The sequence below is a fragment of the Papio anubis genome, chromosome 18 (assembly GCF_008728515.1).
Source record: "Papio anubis isolate 15944 chromosome 18, Panubis1.0, whole genome shotgun sequence".
NCBI lineage: Eukaryota > Metazoa > Chordata > Mammalia > Primates > Cercopithecidae > Papio > Papio anubis.
In genome coordinates this window covers 34,245,473-34,266,198 of record NC_044993.1, presented here as the reverse complement: position 1 = coordinate 34,266,198, position 20,726 = coordinate 34,245,473, and the positions used below count along the sequence as shown (strand labels likewise).

Here is a 20,726-nt window from a genome sequence, read left to right as displayed (position 1 = left end):
CTAGTTTAAACCATTGAGAACTTCCTTGTTGAGCTATTTGCTGTAACAGGTATAACCCTCAACCTCCCTCTACCCTTATTGCAGTTCATTCTGTTCTCAACCCTATCTGGAATTTGCAGAATTTATTAACATCCTGTCTATGAAGGAGATGAAGAACCAGTTACTATATCAAAGTTCAGTATTAAAGTATAATATTTTGATAACTGGTATAGAAAATATTATTTATATCGTAAGATAAAAATGTTTTGCTTTTGTTTGCGTATTATGGTCACAATGTTCTGTAGATTTAAAAAGTTTAGATAGTCACTGAAATTGGGCTAAGAAGTATGTGTTAGCTCATTTGTTTAATTCAACAAAGCAGAGATAGGGTATGATGTAAGCTACAGTACATTTTCCAGTGTTTTATCACAGTGGTTTTTCATAACTAATCTTGGAGGACATGTGTATAGTCTAATGAATCCCCCTATCATAACGTTTTGTGAAATATGAATTCATTGTCAGCCTGAAAGCTTCTTGAAAGCAAGAATTGTTATTTCACCTTTAAAAACTTAGTAACGTGCTATGGACTCACTAAGTAATGTTTAGATTTAAAATACTTGCTTTCTTATTTTCTTCTCATGAATAATTTATTATTCCACTACAATGTTCTTCTTTTTATTTACTTTTCTTTCCCTGAGATATTTAAGATAATTGTCAGTTATATAAGTATCCTTTAAAAGATTAAATGCCTGCATATATGTTCAATATGTGCTTTTAAGTACCTATTTTATTCTCCTTTACAAATTTAACACTTAATATTTTTCTCTCAGATACATTAGTAAAATAATGCCCATAAAATGTCCATGTGAATTGTAAAGGGCTAATAACATGTATCTCTAATTCTTTGTGTGTTTAGATTAGATTGGGATGGTGTTCGTAAGCAATTGGATGAATATGCATCTATCGCGAGTTCCTCAAAAGGAGGAAGAATTGGAATTGACGAATTCGCCAAGTATTTAAAGTTGCCTGTTTCAGATGTCTTGAGACAACTTTTTGCACTCTTTGACAGGGTATGTTAAAATTAATCTTTCACATTTTTACTCTGTCAGTCCTACAGTGAATAAATCAATATGGTAGACAATTTGAAAAACTTGATAGGTCAGTGTTAGAAGAATCAAGGCTGAGCCTATGGTTTAATTGCACGATTTTGTTTTTTTCTCCTTCATAGCAATATTAATAATTGTGTGTGTGTATTGTAACATTTATTATAGTGTCGTATATAATATAATATATGTATCTATTATTTTAGTGTAATATAATATAATATAATATATCTATTATTTTAAATACCAGGTCAGAAATAAATATTGTGGCCATATAACCACATTTGTGGTATGGAATTGAAAGAGTTTATATAATTGGCAGAAATTTTAAAATTTATATCAAAACTCATGTATTGATGACATGCGTGTTAGAATTTTATTCTGAAGGTTTTAGACTTCCACAAACCTGGATGAAGACCAAATAGATTTTTATTTTCAAGTGACGTTTTGTAACAAAGATTTTAATGAAAATCTGGCCATTTGCCATTATATTGGGGATACAGTTTGCTGCTTATGAATATTTAAGTACATGCAATTAGATAACTGAATTGTCAAAAAGTTTCCCTAGGAAAACTGTATCATGACTTCAGGTTTTCTATTTTTTAATTTGTATTTTAATATATAAAATTGATAGTATACAGAAATTAGCCAGGCATAATAGTGCACAGCTGTAATCCAAGCTACTCAGGAGGCTGAGGTGGGAAGATCACTTGAGACCAGAAGGCGGAGGTTGCAGTGAGCCAAGATCATGCCACTGCATTCCAGCCTGGGCAACAGAGCAAGACCCTATTCTCAAAAAAAAAAAAAAAAAAAAAATTGATAGTAAAATGCACTCTTTTGGTTACAGTTCTATGAGTTCTAACAAATGCACAGAAGCATGTAACTACCACTGCATTCAAGATACACAACAGTTGAAAAAATATATATATTTTCTTGCAGTTATTCCATTTGTAGTCAAGCCCTTCCCCCAGTTTTAAGTCCTGGCAGCCACTGATCTGTTCTCCATCTCTATAGTTTATCTTTTTCCAGATGCCATATAAATGGAATCATACAGTATATAGTTTTTTTGAGTATGGCTTCTTTCACTGAGTATAATGCATTTGAGATCCAGGCATGGTGTTTTATAGATCAATAATTAATTCCCTTTCACTGCTGAGTAGTATTCAATTGTATGGATGTACCATAGTTACTTTATTCCCTAGTTGAGGCAGTTTGGTTTGTGTACAGTTGGGGACAAATATGACTATAGCTGTCATTCTAAGCATTTGTGTATAGGTTATTATATAAATGTAGGTTTTCCTTTCATTTCACTTGGGTAAATACTGAAGAGTAAGAACCCTTTATTTTATCTTATCTGAGAATTAGCTTATTTTGCATTCATTCTGAAGGATATTTTTGTTGTACAGGCAGGTCTTGGAGGTGTTTAGGGTTTGGTTCTAGACCACTGCAATAAAGGGAGTATCACAATAAAGTGAGCCATATGCAGTTTTTGGTTTCCCAGTACATAGAAAAGTTTATTTATAATATAGAGTAGTCTAGTGAGTATGCAATAGCATTATGTCTAAATAAACAATGTATATACCTTATTTTAGAAATACTTCACTGCTAAAAAATGTGAGCAATCATCTGAGGCTTCAGCAACTTGTAATCTTCTTACTGATGGATTGTCTTGCCTCAGTGTTGATGCCTGCTGACTCATCAGGATGGTAGTTGGCTGAAGGCTGGGCTGGTTGTGGTACTTTAAATAAATAAGACAACAGTGAAGTTTGCTGCATTGATAGACTCTTCCTTTCATGAAAGATTTCTTTGTAGGCTGGGTGCAGTGGCTCATGCCTGTAATCCCAGCAGTTTGGGAGGCCAAGGCCAAGGTGGGTGGATCTCCTGAGGTCATGCATTTGAGACCATCTTAACCAATATGGTGAAACCCTGTCTCTACTAAAAATACAAAATTAGCTGGGCATGGTGGTACTTGCCTGTAATCCCAACTACTTGGGAGGCTGAGACAGGATAATTGCTTGAACCTGGGAGGCAGAGGTTGCAATGGGCCGAGATCATGCCATTGCACTTCAGCTGGGGCAACAAGAGCGAAACTCCATCTCAAAAAAAAAAGTTTTTTTGTAGTATTCGATGCCATTTTATAACATTTTACCACTGTAGAACTTCTTTCAAAATTTCGGTCAGTTCTCTCAAGCCCTGTCATTGCTTTATCAACTAAGTTCATGTAATAGTCTAAATCAATTGTTGTCATTTTAACAATGTTCACAGCATCTTTACCAGGAGTAGTTTACATTGCAATAAACCACTTTCTTTGCTCATCCATAAGAAGCATCTTATCCATTCAAGTTTTATCAAGAAATTGCAGCAATTCAGTCACATCTTCAGACTCCATTTTTAATTCTAGCTCTCTTGCTATTTCTACATCTGCAGTTACTTCCTCCACTGAGGTCTTGAACCCCTCAAAGTCATCCATAAGGGTTGCAATTGGCATCTTCCAAACTCCTGTTAATATTGATATTTTGACTGTTCTTAATGGCTTCTAGAATGCTGAATCTTTCCCAAAAGGTTTTCAATTTACTTTGCCCAAATCCATCAGAAGAATCGCTAGCTATGGCAGCTATAGCCTTATAGCATTTCTTATGGCAGTTATAGCCTTATAGCATTTCTTAATAAGGCTTCAAAGTTGAAATTACTCCTTGATCTATGGGTGGCAGAATGGATATTGTGTTAGCAGGCATGAAAACAACATTAGCCTCCTTCTATATCTCCATCAGAGCTCTTGGGTAACTAGGTGCATTCTCAATGAGCAGTAATATTTTGAAAGGAATCTTTTTTCTGAGCAGTAGGTCTCAACAATGTTCTTAAAATAATCTTTAAATCATCCTATGAATAAATGTGCAGTCATCTAGGCTTTGTTGTTCCATTTATAGAACACAGACAGAGTAGATTTAACATAATTTTTAACGGCCTTTGGATTTTCAGAATGGCAAATGAGCATTGGCTTCAACTTAAAGCCACCCACTGTATTAGCCCCTAACAAAAGGATCAGCCTGTCTTTTGAAGCCTTGAAGCCAGGCATTGATTTCTCTCTAGCTATGAAAGTCGTAGATGGCATTTTCTTTCATTAAAAGGCCATTTCATCTATGTTGAAAATCTTCATCAATTATGTTAGCTAGATTTTCTGGATAACTTGCTGCAGCTTCTCCATCAGCACTTGCTGCTGTACCTTGTACTTTTATGTTATGGAGACAACTTCTTTTCTTAACCTCATGAACCAACCTCTCCTAGCTTCAATCTTTTCTTCTGTAGCTCCCTCACCTCTCTCAGCCTTCACAGAATTGAAGAGAGTTAGAGCCTTATTCTGGATTAGGCTTTGGCTTAACAAAATGTTGTGGCTTTGACCTTCTATCCAGACTATTCAAACTTTCTTCATAACAGCAATAAGACTGTTTCACCATCTTATCATTTGTGTGTTCACTGGGGTAGCACTTTTAATTTTCAAGAACTTTCCTTTGCATTCACAGCTCGGCTGTTTGATGCAAGAGACCTAGCTTATGGCCTGTCTGGGCTTTTGACATGCCTTCCTCACTAAGCTTAATCATTTCTAGCTTTTGATGTAAAGTAAGAAATGTGCAACCATTTCTTTTACCTGAACACTTAGAGGCCATCGTGGGGTTGTTACTTGGCCTAATTTCAGTATTGTTGTGTCCAAGGAACAGGGAGGACCAAGGAGAGGGAACAAGACTGGGAATGGCCAGTCAGTTCATGGAACAATCAGAATACACACATTTATCAATTAAGTTTGCCATCTTACATGGGCAGAGTTTGTAGTGCTCCAAAATAATTATAAAACAGCATCAAAGATTGCTAATTATATATCACCATAGCAGATATAATAATAACAAAATTTTTTGAAATATTAGGAGAATTATCAACACATGACACGAAGACATGAAGTGAGCAGGTGCTGTTGGAAAAATGGCACTGATGGACTTGCTCATGCAGGGTTGTTACACATCTTCAAATTGTTACAAAAAATACATTATCTTTGAAGTTCCGTAAAGCAAAGAACAATAACATGAGATAAGCCTGTATATAAAATTCTGAGTTGACTGTTCTTTTCTTTCAACAGTTTAATAATGTCCTACTTTAAGTTGCCTCCATGGTTTTGCAGCCCTACTAGTTGTTCAAGTTTTGACTTTCCTCACCAATCCTCCTCCTATGCTATTTTGTCCAGAGGTAGTTGCTTTTTGTATTTTGTTCAAAGTTTCCAGTTATAGTAGAGAATGATACACTGGCTAAAGATTCCATCCATCTTGGCATGTAACAAAAGTTCCAGCTTTATATTTACTATTGGAAAAAAAAAGTAGTTTGTAAAGAAAACATTACTTGATGACCAAAATAACCAGGGCTTTTTTCTTTTTTCCCAGAGCACAGTACATTCTTCTAATGACTTATTCTGTGACCTCATAGATGAACTATTCTTTAACAAGATGCTGTTAAGCCACCTTCTTTTAGGTGTAGTGCCTGGACCTCTCTTCTGGGCTTGCATGCAGCATACAAATAATCTGTTTTCATGTATTAAATACTAATGTATGACTGCAGCAGTATTACTAAAAAGTGCAATGAAGATTTAGGGGAAGAAATAAGTAAATTATTGTTTGTTTGTTTGTTTTTTTCTTGAGACTGGGTATCACTCTATCTCCCAGGCTGTAGCTCAGTGGCATGATCTCAGCTCATTGCAACCTCTGCCTCCCAGGTCTAAGTGATTCCCCTGCCTCAGCCTCCCAAGTAGCTGGGATTACAGGCATGCACTCCTACACCTGGCTAATTTTTACATTTCTAGTAGAGACAAGACTTCACCATGTTGGCCAGGCTGGTCTTGAACTCCTGACCTCAGGTGATCTGCCCACCTTGGCCTCCCAAAGTGCTGGGATTACAGGCATGAGTTACTGCACTGGCCACAAGTAAATTATTGGATGTAACTGTGCAAGTTGGAAAATTAGAGGTACCTTTTTACTTGTATGATTACTAATATTTCTAAGATTTATATAGAATTTTCCACTATGTTTTTGGAAACCATGCGAGTAATTTTAAGTAACATTTCTATATATATGAAACTAGTAATGGGAAAGAATATGGCAGGGACCTACAAACCAGGACAGGAGGCAGGGAAATAGGAAGGGACATGAAACAGGGACAAAGGACGAAGTTTATAGCGTATCTTAGACATTGTGCTCATAAGGAGTTTTAATCAAAATTAAAAATAATATCTGTAGAGCTTTCCCTGTCCTTCAGGTGTCAAACTATTATAGCTAGCAGTTACAGAACTGCTATGACACCAGTTCTGTCTTTTGATGATTGATGATACCTGCCAACACCCTCATTGTTTGTACAGCACTGTTGAGTATAGGAAGATTTGAGTGGGGAAGGGGATATAAACCAAAGATTAAAATAACTGCCAGCTAGCTGATTGACTAACTCAGACTAGAGATAACAGTTGGCCCAGGCAGTTGGAAGACTGGTGAGCCTTTGTAGCTTATTTGGTTACCACAGTTTTGCATGAACTGATTTGGTAGGCTGACATATTATTTTATAATCATGGGGTTTTTCTGGTTGTTTGTTTGTTTTACTTCTTTGTATGATATGTCTGAGGTTTAGATATAAACCATAACTGTTCTTCAAAACACTTTTCTTTTGATCTCCAACATACTGGAAGGTAGAGAAAATAGTCTGGAGAATTAATGATTAATGCATTTTCACCTTTCTTTCCTTCCTTTTTCCTCTCTCTCTCTCTCTCTCTTCCTCTCTCTCTCTTTCTGTTCTGAACACACCTGAATGTCTGTGCCTGTGAAGATTTACTTTGTTTTGAGAAGCTGAATTGTGCAATTGATGCCACACCTTATACACATACCCACTTTCCATGCTAGGCTTGTTTTCTCAGTCTCTGTAAGTGATTTAGTAGAGGGACGTTTGATGGGATAGGCAAGAAATTTCAGCAGCTCCATAGCTTGTTTCTCTCAGGGTAGTTTATCTTGCTAAACTAAGTGCACAATGGGAGGAAAGGGAGGAAGGATGGGAAAGAGAAAAGGTAAGGTGTCCCTGTTGCTCTTTCAGCAGGTAGAAATTCCTGCAGTGGAAAATGCTCCCATATGCCCTTCCCATGTTCCCTTCCCACTTTATCCTCCTTTCTCCCTTTCTTCTTTTTTTTTCTCATCTTTTCTCAAGTCTAATGCTGTTGTGGTTGGCATTTAGGGGATGGAGGGAAAACCTCAATATCTCTCCACCACTCCCTTACTTTTTCTTCCCACCTACATTCTTGGTTAGTCTACAAAAACTTCATAATATTTTTTATCTCAATTTATCCTACAAAAATATGCTATTAGCTCCTTCTAACATGTCTTTAGATTCTCAGATATTTGATGGCAGACAATTTGAAGGTCCAATAGAAATGTGGTATTCATGATCTAAAGCATGGCATAGTTCACTAGTTTGGGATAATTTCCTTTGGAAAGGTCTCATATCTTGGAAAAACAAAAAAGACCCTTTTCAACTTTAGGTTTAAGTTAGCTTCTTTATTTTCGTGAATGTGTTCTTAACTCTGGTTCAGAGGTTCATTGGGGATTAGTTAAATGTCCAGATGAGTGAGAGCTAAGGGCTTAAACAATGGTTTAAAACAGTGGCTTCTCAACATTTTGTATGTTTATAATTCAGATTAAGAGTAGATGTTATGCCAGCACACTTGAAGGGATTCAAAGATACTTAACACAAGATTAGGAAAGTTTTACAATGGCTAAATCAGAATTAATTATAATACAATCATTTTTACAGTTATAACAATGTCTTACAATGTCCATAACAACATCATTCTTCATTTCATCCTCCTTCAGCATGGTGTTATTCAGCAGTTGTGTGCTGCCCTGGCAGCAGTATCTTCTGTACCTATAAAACAGTTCTCACATATTTGTGTAAGCACATAATTTTTTTTGCAAGCTTGCCAATATACCATATTATCTGCCTCTTACCTCCTACCCCAAGCAAGTCATGTCTCTTCCACACTACATCTCAAGATGCATTCATCTTAATTTTCTATCTAACACTGTCACCATACTCACTAGCAGCAAAGCTGTATTTCAGTCAGGAAACTTTTTCTGCAAAGGACCAGATAGAAAATATTTTTGACTTTGCAGACCATATGGTGTCTGTTACAACTATTCATCTCCACTATTATAGTGCAGAAATGGCCATAAAAATACATAGATGAATGGCATGACTGTGTCCCAATAAAACTTTATTTACAAAACAGGCACCAGATTGGATTTGCCCCTCCAGCTGTAGTTCGCTGGTCCCTACTGTATTTCCTAAGCTGATGAAAACAAAGCATGCTTGTAGGTTTAAGAACTGGATTGAAGGATTACTATAAGTCACTATAAGTCAGACTTATAGTGACTTATTAATTCGTGGGTATTCTACATCTGATTTAAAGGGATCACTAAGACTCTTTATTATTGACTAATCTGTCTAGCTCTTGTAACTATCCTCCCATAGTTGTAAGTAGTGGTGTATCATTCATCTTCACAGATGAGAGGAAAAGAGTGAGGAAATTGATTTCTAATTCTCAGCTGTAGCCTGGCATGAGCTCACTTTCTCTTTTTACCACCACCATTATATGCATCATAGATTATTCCTTAGGAAAATTTAGATAGATAGTTATGATTTCCATTCTGTAAAAAATTTAACAACGGTCATGATTTTTCCCATTTCTGCCTCCTAACAAGTACTTAGTTCTTCTGGCATTACTATGTACTTTGTTTAAATATTAGACAGGAAAAGTTTGTGTATACTTTAGCACTTTGGCAATCCAGCCTTCTTGGCTATTGTAAACTTCTGTAGATGTTTTATTACTGTTTCACATTATGTGGAATGAATGTGTTTCTTTATTCCAAGTTTTTCCTGTCTGCCTTGTTCTTGTTCTTGGTATTAGTTCATGTGTTAAATCTTGAGTGCCAATAATAACAAACATTCTTGCCTGCTCCTTCCTGTTAGAGAAGGTAGGGTGCTGTAGTGTGCAGGTTTTCTGCTCATGCCGAGAGTTAGGACAGGGCACTTAGGTGGCTTAAATGACTGGAAATAAACAGTGAAGTCTTCTATCTTTTAAGTTTCCAGTTAAGGTTTTATATGTAATATAGTGTTTCATAATTCACATGAAAAGAACCATTTTGATTCCAATCCCAGTTAATCAGGATTTGCTATATGAAGTCTACTCCACAACTTATATGATATAGTTTACAAAAAAAAAAAAAAGGCTATAACTTTCTGGGTGGGACACATAAACTTTTCTATTCGGTTACATGCCTTGAAAGTTTGGTTCTATATGTCTGAGTTTTTCCCTATTCAATTCTCAGGTTCACTTAGTTCCTCCATTTAGTCCGTCATAGTATTTCCTATGTCCGAGTGTAGTTAACTAAAATGTCCATTTAGACATGAGAATTATATGCTTTACTTTTGGCTTCTCAGTGCAAGTATACTTGGGAGATGCATAGAGGAAACAGAAAGGAGACTGTAAAATTAAAATGTAAGTTTTTAAACTAGAGCAAGGTAGTAATTACTGGCCTCCTCCAAGAGCACAAGGAAGTAAAGAACAAGGTTTTGTAAAGAGAAAATTGTGTCATATCAATTCAATTTCCCTCTATGACAGAGTGACAGTCCAAGATGATAAGGAAAATGAAATAGATTTCATCTATATGGACTCTAGAAAGGCTTTTGATTTCATCCAACATGACATTCTTATCAACAAATTAGGAAGGTCTGGTCCAGATCATGTTGCAGTTAGATGAAAGCCCCACTTGACAGAAAGGCTTCATCTAAAGTGGGAGTTGTGATTCCTTCTGTTATTCTAGATGAGGTTCAGTTCCCCTTGGAATTCTGTTTGGAAAGCAACATACTTAATAGGTTGCAGTCACCAGACAATATGTCAAAGTGGGAATAAGGGTAAGTGAGCATGTCTTTAAAAGTTGTGGAACCAGACTGAGATAAAGAAAGATTAAATTAAATTAATATATAGCATAAAAATGTCTAGGCGCCAGAAGGAAACTAAATACAAGAATGATGTTGCTGTCACAAATCTAGATTCACAGAATTGTAGAGCTAAACAGACCTTTGGGTATCAAATTGCCTATCTTCTTTATTTTGCAGAAGATTGCCAGCTCAAGAGAGGAAGTTACATGCCCAAGGCCACACAGCTGGTTAATTGCAAGACTGGGACTAGAATTCCTAGTCTGGTATTCTTTTTTACTACAAACTGTCACTATTGACTTTTTAAAAAATAATTCTCTTGAGGCATATTTTACATATCATAACTCACCCAAGTATACAATTCAATAATTTTTTTTGTGAATTTACCAAGTTGTGCAGTCATCAACTTTCAAGTAGTTTTAGAACATTCCCATCACCCCAGTATGATTTTTTATGTCATTAACTGTTAGTTCCTGTCACCTAGTTATCCCCTAGCCCTAGGCAACCACCAATCAACTTTCTATCTCTATAGATTTGCCTTTTCTGGACATTTTATATAAATGGAATCCTATAATGTATGTCTTTTGTGTCTGGCATCTTTCACTTAGCATAATGTTTTAAGGTTTATCTATCTTGTAGCATATATCAGTCATGATTTTATTGCTGAATTGTATTCTTTTATGTGGATATATCATATTTTGCTTATCTGTTCACCATTGGTGAACATTTAGGTTGCTTCCACTTTTGGACTATTTTGAATAATGTTTTAAATAACATTGTGTCTCAGTGTGTACTTTTTAAGTCTAATAACTTGGTTCCCCAAATTGGGACTAAATTATCCATCAGATGTGGCCTCTTCCCGTCCTACACTTTTTTTTTTTTTTTTTTTTTTTTTTTTTTTGCAGATATGGATGGTAGAGTTCCCACAGACAGAAATTAAGGTTGCTATTAATGTTCTAATAAATAGCCATAGGGGATTAAATCATCCAGAGGAGAAAAAGCTTGTTAATCTAATAATAGTCTTTTATTCTATGATGGCTTATGAGAAATTGTTAGCCAAATGCCCTCCATCTTCACAGAAAATAAATGAGAAGAATTGAATTTAAACCACAGCAAAAAAACACTTCAGACGGGCACAAGGAGGCACATTTTATGTGACAGTCGATATTATCAAGTTAATTTGCAATATTATAAAAACAAAGTTCATGTAATTTTCTCTGAGAGAAGCTTATATGAATGTGTTTAAATCTGTCTAAAGCCAGATGGCCCCTTGTGATTCCCTAAAAGGAAGACAGTTCTTTTGTGATACTTTTGCTGAGTAGTTAAAGAAGACATTTGGCTTTTGGTGTTCACAGAGGCCATTTCATTGTGCCTATGAGAAATAAAATCAGTTGTTGGAAAGTATTATACAAACCACTCAGTGTGGCAGAAGACAGGACATTTCTCTCATGTCCTGGACAGAGCGATGTCCCCTCGCTACTATTCTCTCCCTAATAATAGCTAGAATAATCATTATTCAATTCTAGAATTACATAATTTCCAAAGTAATTTCACATCTAATCTCCTTTTGACTTTACATTTGAGCTGTCAGTAGTTTCTACAATTATTTGTGAGAGAGACTCTGCCACATAGCAGTCAAAGCCCTTTCCAATTTGATTCCATCTTATTGATCTCTCTTTATCTCTCATCACTCCTAGCAATAGAGTCTCATTACATTGTACTGTTCACCATCTCTTGAATATCTCATATCCTTTAGCTCCTCTGTATTTTTGCTAGACTGTCCTTTTATATCCCTTATCTATTTGGAGAACTCTGACTCAGTCTCTAGTCAGGTCTACACATGATCTCTTCTATAGGTAAATGTTCTCCTTTCCTTTGCCTCAGTGGAATTCACTGATTCCTTTTTGCGTGCCCATACTGGTTTGGTATCATAGGACAGTGCACTAGCTACATGACCTTGGATAACTAGCTTAACTTTTCTTGAATTTTTCTTACCTTATCTGAAATACATTTGTATCTTTCAGAGGAATTCAATCAAACCTAGGCTCTAAAACATATTACATACAAATACAATAGATTAGTATTAATAGTAGAAATGTGAACATAGACTTCATATTATAATTGTAACAGTTTCCTATAGTTCTACTTGATTCTTGAGCACAGCCATCCTGCTTTATTCACCTCTGTAACCTAAGTACTGAGCCCAAGTCCTGATACATAATAAATCAGATTGAATCATTTAAAGTAAGCAAGGGAGATATTATTATTATCATTTTGTAGATTTGAAATTGAGACCCCAAATGCTAAGTAATATAATGACTTAATCATTAAGTCCTAGCTACTTTTCCCCAAGTTCACCAATAGAACTTCCAACAACCTCTGGAGGATTTGTACTCTGACTATAACTAGTATTAAAGGTAGGATTTCTCAAAGTATTATCTGGGCTACCTGTTACAGACTGACTTCTGAAGATGCTTATTAAAAATATAAAATCAAATCTCAAAAATACAATGTTGAGGGGGGGAGGGGGGGAGGGGTGGAAAGCTTTAAAGTTCATATGGAACCAAAAACGAGCCCGCATCTCCAAGACAATCCTAAGTCAAAAGAACAAAGCTGGAGGCATCACGCTACCTGACTTCAAACTATACTACAAGGCTACAGTAACCAAAACAGCATGGTACTGGTACCAAAACAGAGATATAGACCAATGGAACAGAACAGAGTCCTCAGAAATAATACCACACATCTACAGCCATCTGATCTTTGACAAACCTGAGAGAAACAAGAAATGGGGAAAGGATTCCCTATTTAATAAATGGTGCTGGGAAAACTGGCTAGCCATAAGTAGAAAGCTGAAACTGGATCCTTTCCTTACTCCTTATACGAAAATTAATTCAAGATGGATTAGAGACTTAAATGTTAGACCTAATACCATAAAAATCCTAGAGGAAAACCTAGGTAGTACCATTCAGGACATAGGCATGGGCAAAGACTTCATGTCTAAAACACCAAAAGCAACGGCAGCAAAAGCCAAAATTGACAAATGGGATCTCATTAAACTAAAGAGCTTCTGCACAGCAAAAGAAACTACCATCAGAGTGAACAGGCAACCTACAGAATGGGAGAAAATTTTTGCAATCTACTCATCTGACAAAGGGCTAATATCCAGAACCTACAAAGAACTCAAACAAATTTACAAGAAAAAAACAAACAACCCCATCAAAAAGTGGGCAAAGGATATGAATAGACATTTCTCAAAAGAAGACATTCATACAGCCAACAAACACATGAAAAAATGCTCATCATCACTGGCCATCAGAGAAATGCAAATCAAAACCACAATGAGATACCATCTCACACCAGTTAGAATGGCGATCATTCAAAAGTCAGGAAACAACAGGTGCTGGAGAGGATGTGGAGAAATAGGAACACTTTTACACTGTTGGTGGGATTGTAAACTAGTTCAACCATTATGGAAAACAGTATGGCGATTCCTCAAGGATCTAGAACTAGATGTACCATATGACCCAGCCATCCCATTACTGGGTATATACCCAAAGGATTATAAATTATGCTGCTATAAAGACACATGCACACGTATGTTTATTGCAGCACTATTCACAATAGCAAAGACTTGGAATCAACCCAAATGTCCATCAGTGACAGATTGGATTAAGAAAATGTGGCACATATACACCATGGAATACTATGCAGCCATAAAAAAGGATGAGTTTGTGTCCTTTGTAGGGACATGGATGCAGCTGGAATCCATCATTCTTAGCAAACTATCACAAGAACAGAAAACCAAACACCGCATGTTCCCACCTATGAGTGAGAACATGCCAATGAGATCACTTGGACTCGGGAAGGGGAACATCACACACCGGGGCCTATCATGGGGAGGGGGGAGGGGGGAGGGATTGCATTGGGAGTTATACCTGATGTAAATGACGAGTTGATGGGTGCAGCACACCAACAAGGCACAAGTATACATATGTAACAAACCTGCACGTTATGCACATGTACCCTACAACTTACAGTATAATAATAATAAATAAATTAAAAAAAAAAAAAAAAAAGAAAAAGGGAGATTTGAAAAAGGTAAAAAAAAAAAAAAATATATATATATAAAATCAAATCTCAAAAATACAATGTTGAGGGGGGGAGGGGTGGAAAGCCAGACACATAAAACCTGAAATGAAAGAGAAGACATTGCTACCAATTTTACAGAAATAAAAAGGATGGTGAGTAAGTACTATGAACAACTGTATGCAACAGATTGCATAAGCTAGATGAAATTGTCAAATTCCTACACAAACTACCAAGACTGAATCATGAAGAAGTAAAATATATGAATAGACCTATAATTAGCAAAGATATTGAATCAGTAACCAAAAACCTCCCAACAAAGAAAAGCCCAGGACCAGTTGGCTTCACTGGAAAATTCCACCAAACATTGAAAGAAGAACTAACACCAGTTCTTTTCAAACTCTAACAAATAATTAAAGAAGAGGGAATACTTTCTGATTCATTCCATGAGGCCAAAGTCAGATAAAAACACTAGGAGAGAAGAAAACCACAGAACAATATGCTGTATGAACATGGATGCAAAAGTCAACAAAATACTGTCTAACAGAATTCAATAGCACATTAAACAGAATTCAACAGCCAAAGTCAGATAAAAACACTAGGAGACAAGAAAACCACAGAACAATATGCCATATGAACATGGATGCAAAAGTCAACAAAATACTAGCAAACAGAATTCAACAGCACATTAAAAGTATTATATATCATGATAAAGTGGGATTTATTCCTGGAATGCAAGATAGTTCAGTATATGAAAATCAATTAATGTAACACAGCATATTCTCAGAATGAAGGGGAAAAATCATATGATCATCTCAACGGATGCAGAAAATGCATTTGACAATATTCAGTACTCTTCCCTGATAAAATCACACAACAAACTAGAAGGAAAATGCCCCAACATAATAAACACCATATATGAAAAGTTGATAGCTAACATTATGTGCAGTGATGAAAGACTGAAAGCTTTTCCTCTAAGATCAGGAATAAGACTAGGATGCCACTCTCATGCTTCTACCAACATGGTATTGGAAATCATCACCAGAACAGTTATGCAAGAAAAAGAAGTAAGGGGCATATGAATTAGAAAGGAAGAAGTAAAATTATCTCTGTTAACAAATGATATGATCTTATTTGTAGAAAACCCTAAAGATCCCCCCTCACACATACAAAAAACAGAACTAATTAAGGGACTTAGCAATGTTACAGGATATGAAGTCAACACACAAAAATCAGTTGCATTTTATACACCAACAATAAGCAATTCTGAAAAGGAAACTAAGAAAACAATTCCATTACAATGGCATAGAAAAAAATTAAAATACTTCCAATAGACTTCAAGAAGGAAGCTAAAGACTTGTGCACTGAAAACTACAAAGCACTGCTAAAAGAAATTGAAGAAGAGACAAATAAATGGAAAGATATTCCATATTTACGGATTAGAAGACAATATTAAGAGTCAGTACTTCCCACAGTGATCTACAGATTTAAAGCAATCCTTTTCGAAGTCCCAATGTTTCTTTACAAAAATAGAAGAATCAATCCTAAAATTCACAGGGAATTTCAAGGGACCCTGAATAGCCAAAACAATCTTGAAAAAGAATAACGAAGTTGAAAGCCTGACATTTCTTCATTTCAAACCTTACTTCAAACCTACAGTAATCAAAACAGTGTAGTACTGGTTTCAAGAAAGACATATAAGCCAATGGAATAGAATAGAGAACCCAGAAATAAACCCTTGTGTATATGGTCATATGATTTTCAGCAAGAATGCCAAAACCATTCAGTGGGGAAAGGACAGTCTTTTCAACAAATTGTGCTGGGAAAATTATATATCCACATGCAAAAGAATGAACTTACCTTACACATATACAAAAGTTAACTCAAAATGGATCAAAGATCTAAGCATAAGAGTTGAAACTATAAAACTCTTCAGTGAAAACAGAGGAAAAACTTCAAGACACTGGATTTCTCAATGATTTCTTGAATATTACACCAAAAGCACAGGCAGCCAAAGAAAAATAGATAAATATGACCGCATACAAATTTTAAACTTTTATGCTTCAAAGGACAGTAACAACAGAGTGGAAAGGTAACCTGCAGAATGAAAGAATGAAAGAAAATATTTACAAATTGTATATCTGATAAGGGATTAATATCTAGAATATTTAAAGAACTCCTGCAACTCAACAACAAGAAACCCAACAAATAACCAGATTTTAAAATGGCCAAAAGATTTAAATAGACACTTTTCCAAAGATCTTCTTTGGCCAGTAAGTATTAATACATTAAAAGATGTTCAACATCATTAATCATTAAGGTAATGCAAATCAAAACTACAATGATATACCACTTTACACCCATTAGGATGGCCATTATTAGAAAACAAAACAAAACAAAAGAGAAAATAACAAGTGTTGGCAAGGATATGGAGTAATTGGAACTCTTGTGTATTGCTGGTGGGGATGTAAGTGGTATCGTCAATATGGAAAAGCATATGGTAGTTCCTTAAAAAGATAAAAATAGAAGCATCATATGATTCAGCAATTCCACTTCTTGGTATATACTCAAAAGAATTGAAAGCAAAGACTCAAACAAATATTTGTATACCCATGTTCATAGCAGCATTATTCCCAATAGCCAAAAGGCAACCCAAGTATTCACCAATGGGATAATGGAAAAACAAAATGAGTATATTAATGCAATACAATATTATTCATCATTAGAAAGGAAGGGAATTCTGACACGTGCTACAACATGGATGAATCTTGAAGAAATTATGCTGATTGAAATAAGCAAGTCACAAAAGAACAAATACTGTACGATTCCACTTATATAAGGCATGCAGAGTAGTCAAATCATAGAGATAGAAAGTAGAGTGATGGTTACCAGGGGTGAGAGAAGGGGAGAATGGGAGTTATTCTTTAATGGGTACAGTTTCAGTTTTGCCAGATGACAAAAGTTCTGAAGCTAGTTGGTGGTGATGGTTTCACAATGCAAATATACTTAATGCCACTGAACTCTATACGTAAAAATGGTTAAAATAGTATATTTTATGGTATACATATTTTATGACAATTTTAAAATATTTAAAATTTTTATAATGAAAAAGTAATAGATGAAAGAGTCTGTACTTTCTGATTTAATTTATTTAAGGTGCAGAAATAAATCTATAGTGTTAGATATCAGGACAATGGTTATCCTTGGAAGAAGGAAGTAACTGGAGAGAAGTATGAAGAGGTCTCTGGGGTGCTGGTGATATTCTATTTCTTGATGTGGATGCTATAACATGTATGTGTTCAGTCTGTGAAATTCTTTGAGCTATCCATTTGTGATTTATATGATACATTTTTTACATGAATATTACACTTCAAAAAAGATTTTAGCAATGTCGATCACAGACCCCACAGCAGACCTATGGAATCAGAATATCTGGGAGTGGGAACTCAGGACCTTGCATTTTAAAAATCTCCGTCCTAAGTTTTTCTTAGGACTACTTGATTTTGAGAATCTTTGCTAAAGGAAGAGGATTAGATAAATATTCTTCCAATGCCCAAGATTTCTTCAATTCTATCCTAACAATAAATATTTCTTAGAAAAGAAATTTTTGATTTCCTTGCATCATTTACCTTCTTCCTGTTAGGAAAATGCACATCATGTTTTAGGTGCTGAGACACAGGACTAAGAAATCAATGACATAAAAATGCAGAGTTTAATATTTTTTCTTTAAAACTATTATCCTAAGGTGTCATACATACTATAATTTATGAATATCTGGAAGAGTGAAAACAATTTTATTGAGGCCTTGTAAAATATGACAGGTTCTAGGACCTCATGGAACTCAGGTATCTTCAGGAGGATGTGAAACATCACATCATGGGGCGTGGTGCAGTGTGAGCAGGTAAAGAAAAGCCAGTTCTTCCACATGTAAACACTTGAACTCCATTTCATCTTTTCTCATACCATCCCTAAGATTGCGGCAGCTTTCACATTTGCTTGTTAAACTGAAAGCATGTTTCTTGCAAAGGCTCTATTGGAAGGAGCAGATCGAGGTCTTGGAGAAGCTCTTGGAGGCCTCTTTGGAGGAGGTGGTCAGAGAAGAGAAGGAGGAGGAAGAAATATTGGAGGGATAGTTGGAGGAATTGTGAATTTTATCAGTGAGGCTGCAGCGGCTCAGTATACTCCAGAACCGCCTCCTATTCAACAGCATTTCACCAATGTGGAGGCCTCAGAAAGTGAGGAAGTTAGGCGATTTCGGCAACAATTTACACAGCTGGCTGGACCAGATATGGAGGTGGGTGCCACTGACCTGATGAATATTCTCAACAAAGTCCTTTCTAAGCACAAGGATCTGAAGACCGACGGTTTTAGTCTTGACACCTGCCGGAGCATTGTATCTGTCATGGACAGTGACACGACTGGGAAGCTGGGCTTTGAAGAATTTAAGTATCTATGGAACAACATCAAGAAATGGCAGTGTGTTTATAAGCAGTATGACAGGGACCATTCTGGGTCTCTGGGAAGTTCTCAGCTGCGGGGAGCTCTGCAGGCTGCAGGCTTCCAGCTAAATGAACAACTTTACCAAATGATTGTCCGCCGGTATGCTAATGAAGATGGAGATATGGATTTTAACAATTTCATCAGCTGCTTGGTCCGCCTGGATGCCATGTTTCGTGCCTTCAAGTCTCTGGATAGAGATAGAGATGGCCTGATTCAAGTGTCTATCAAAGAGTGGCTGCAGTTGACCATGTATTCCTGAAGTGAGCACTGAGAAGTCAAGAGGAGGACAGGAGGACAGGACTGAAAACCTTGCCATGCTGTACGCAGTTGCTGATACCCTGTGCAACAGCTGTCATTTCCTGGCGAGCTCTTTCACAACCCTACGTATTTCTGATTGTGTGCTGCCTTTTACTGCTGAATTAAAACAGATATTTCATGACAAATGTTCTGAGTGGTTTGTATATCAGGTTTTTGAGATTTGGATTTATATGGACTTACATATATATGATGGGGAGGTTGTGGGGTAGAGTTCTAACGGAGTAGATTTTAAAAGGTGTTGCTTATTTGGTGAATAAATTCCAAGGAGTAGGAACTTTATCATTGTTGTTATTGTTGTTAAGAATGAATTTTTTAAATCCTGGAATAAATCAAGAAAGCCCTCAGGAGATACATTTTCCATTTTAAGAAGTTGGGGAGAGAGGTTCAAAATCTGTTTTTCTTGTAATTTTACACCTGGTCTTTCCATTATGTAAAAAAATGAAAAGTGCTTTTTAGGAAACTTATTTAACCGTAAAGAAACAGGTTCAGACAATGAAATTAAGCAGTTTTATATAAGGGTAGCATTTTTAAAAAATGATGGAGCTACTACCTAAAATTCTAAAGTTCTTTAATTCTGTTTCTTTAGTAAAAAAAAAAGCACATAGCAATTTTGTTTTGTTTTGATACATTTGTAAAGAGAGTCAAAGACATTGGGGAATAAAACAGTATACTCATAGTTCAAAAATGTCTCTAGCTGCCTTAATGAATCAAAATGTTCGCTCTTACACGTACTTCATACAAAATCAGGCATGCCCTGCTGACGTTAGCCAGCTCTTGTCGTGTCTTGTCCTGCCTTAGAGCAAGGAAAATTCTTTCGTTCATCTTTGAAAACTACAGGTAGGAAACAAGCAGCAAACAAAGAAGAAAAAAGAAAAACACATGAACAGTAATCAGTTAAATGGAATGTAAACCAATATAGAGAACAAATATTGCTCACTATTGCAATTGTTCTCAGCCCTGGCTGCAATTTGGAATCACTGGGAGAGCTCTTTAGGAATACTAATACTTAAGTCTCCAAATATGTTAAATAAGACTTTTTAGAAGTGGGGCCCAGAGATGAATATTTTTAAAGCTCCTCAAGTGATTCTGATGATCAGCCAAGGTTGACAGCCTCGATTGCTTTAAAGTAGGGCCGCCTCACAGTATTTTTCAAGCCTGTCTCAGCCAAAACTAAGGCCAAACAGGAGAGTCAGTGTTGCCAGCATTCAGGAGAAGGAAGATAGAAATACCAAGAAATTGCCACCCAAAAGCTGGGGTAGTTGTGTCTTTCTTGTGTACAGACCTTGGTTTGGCTTTATAATTTTGATAACAGGCTATTATAGCAGAGCAAACAGAATCCAGAATCCCGGTGCCAGTAGACACAGCTAGAGAGGCTGCATTGTAAGTGCTCAGTTCCTCTGTCTGCTATTTAATTGGTCTCCACCCATTCTGCTTCTCTGATTTTTAATACATTATCTCTATCCCAGGCTACTTTGGAGGGTCATCCCGAGTTTGCAGATAAATTCTTCCTTCCTCTTTGGACTCATTTAGAAGAAAGTTGTAACTATGGAAATGATGTAACTAGCCTGTTAACATCCTCAACTTCCTGTTAAAAATCCCTAGTGAAATGTGGAGAGGTTGGCTTTTGGCCTTTGTGTTCACCATCATCACCATCATATAATATTTATGAAACACCACACACATATAATTCTGAATGGAGCCAAGCACAGAGATCACATCCACTTT

General features: G+C 36.1%; 2 protein-coding genes across 2 annotated transcripts in view; both read left to right on the top strand.

Annotated features, from left to right (window-relative positions):
* The window catches only part of LPCAT2 (lysophosphatidylcholine acyltransferase 2), an 80,535-nt gene that overhangs the window by 41,969 nt on the left and 17,840 nt on the right, over positions 1 to 20,726 (top strand). The window contains exon 11 of the mRNA XM_003916884.5: positions 896 to 1,049. Coding sequence (XP_003916933.2) covers positions 896 to 1,049 — 154 coding nt within the window. The remainder of the gene's footprint in view (positions 1 to 895; positions 1,050 to 20,726) is intronic.
* CAPNS2 (calpain small subunit 2) lies at positions 14,927 to 19,120 on the top strand. Its single transcript, XM_003916885.5, has one exon. The coding sequence runs from the start codon at positions 18,196 to 18,198 to the stop codon at positions 18,940 to 18,942; it is 747 nt and encodes a 248-aa protein (XP_003916934.1). The 5' UTR covers positions 14,927 to 18,195; the 3' UTR covers positions 18,943 to 19,120.

Coding starts and splice junctions, on each gene's coding strand:
- CAPNS2 (XM_003916885.5), top strand. CDS start 18,196: ATGTTTCTTGCAAAGGCTCTATTGGAAGGAGCAGATCGAGGTCTTGGA.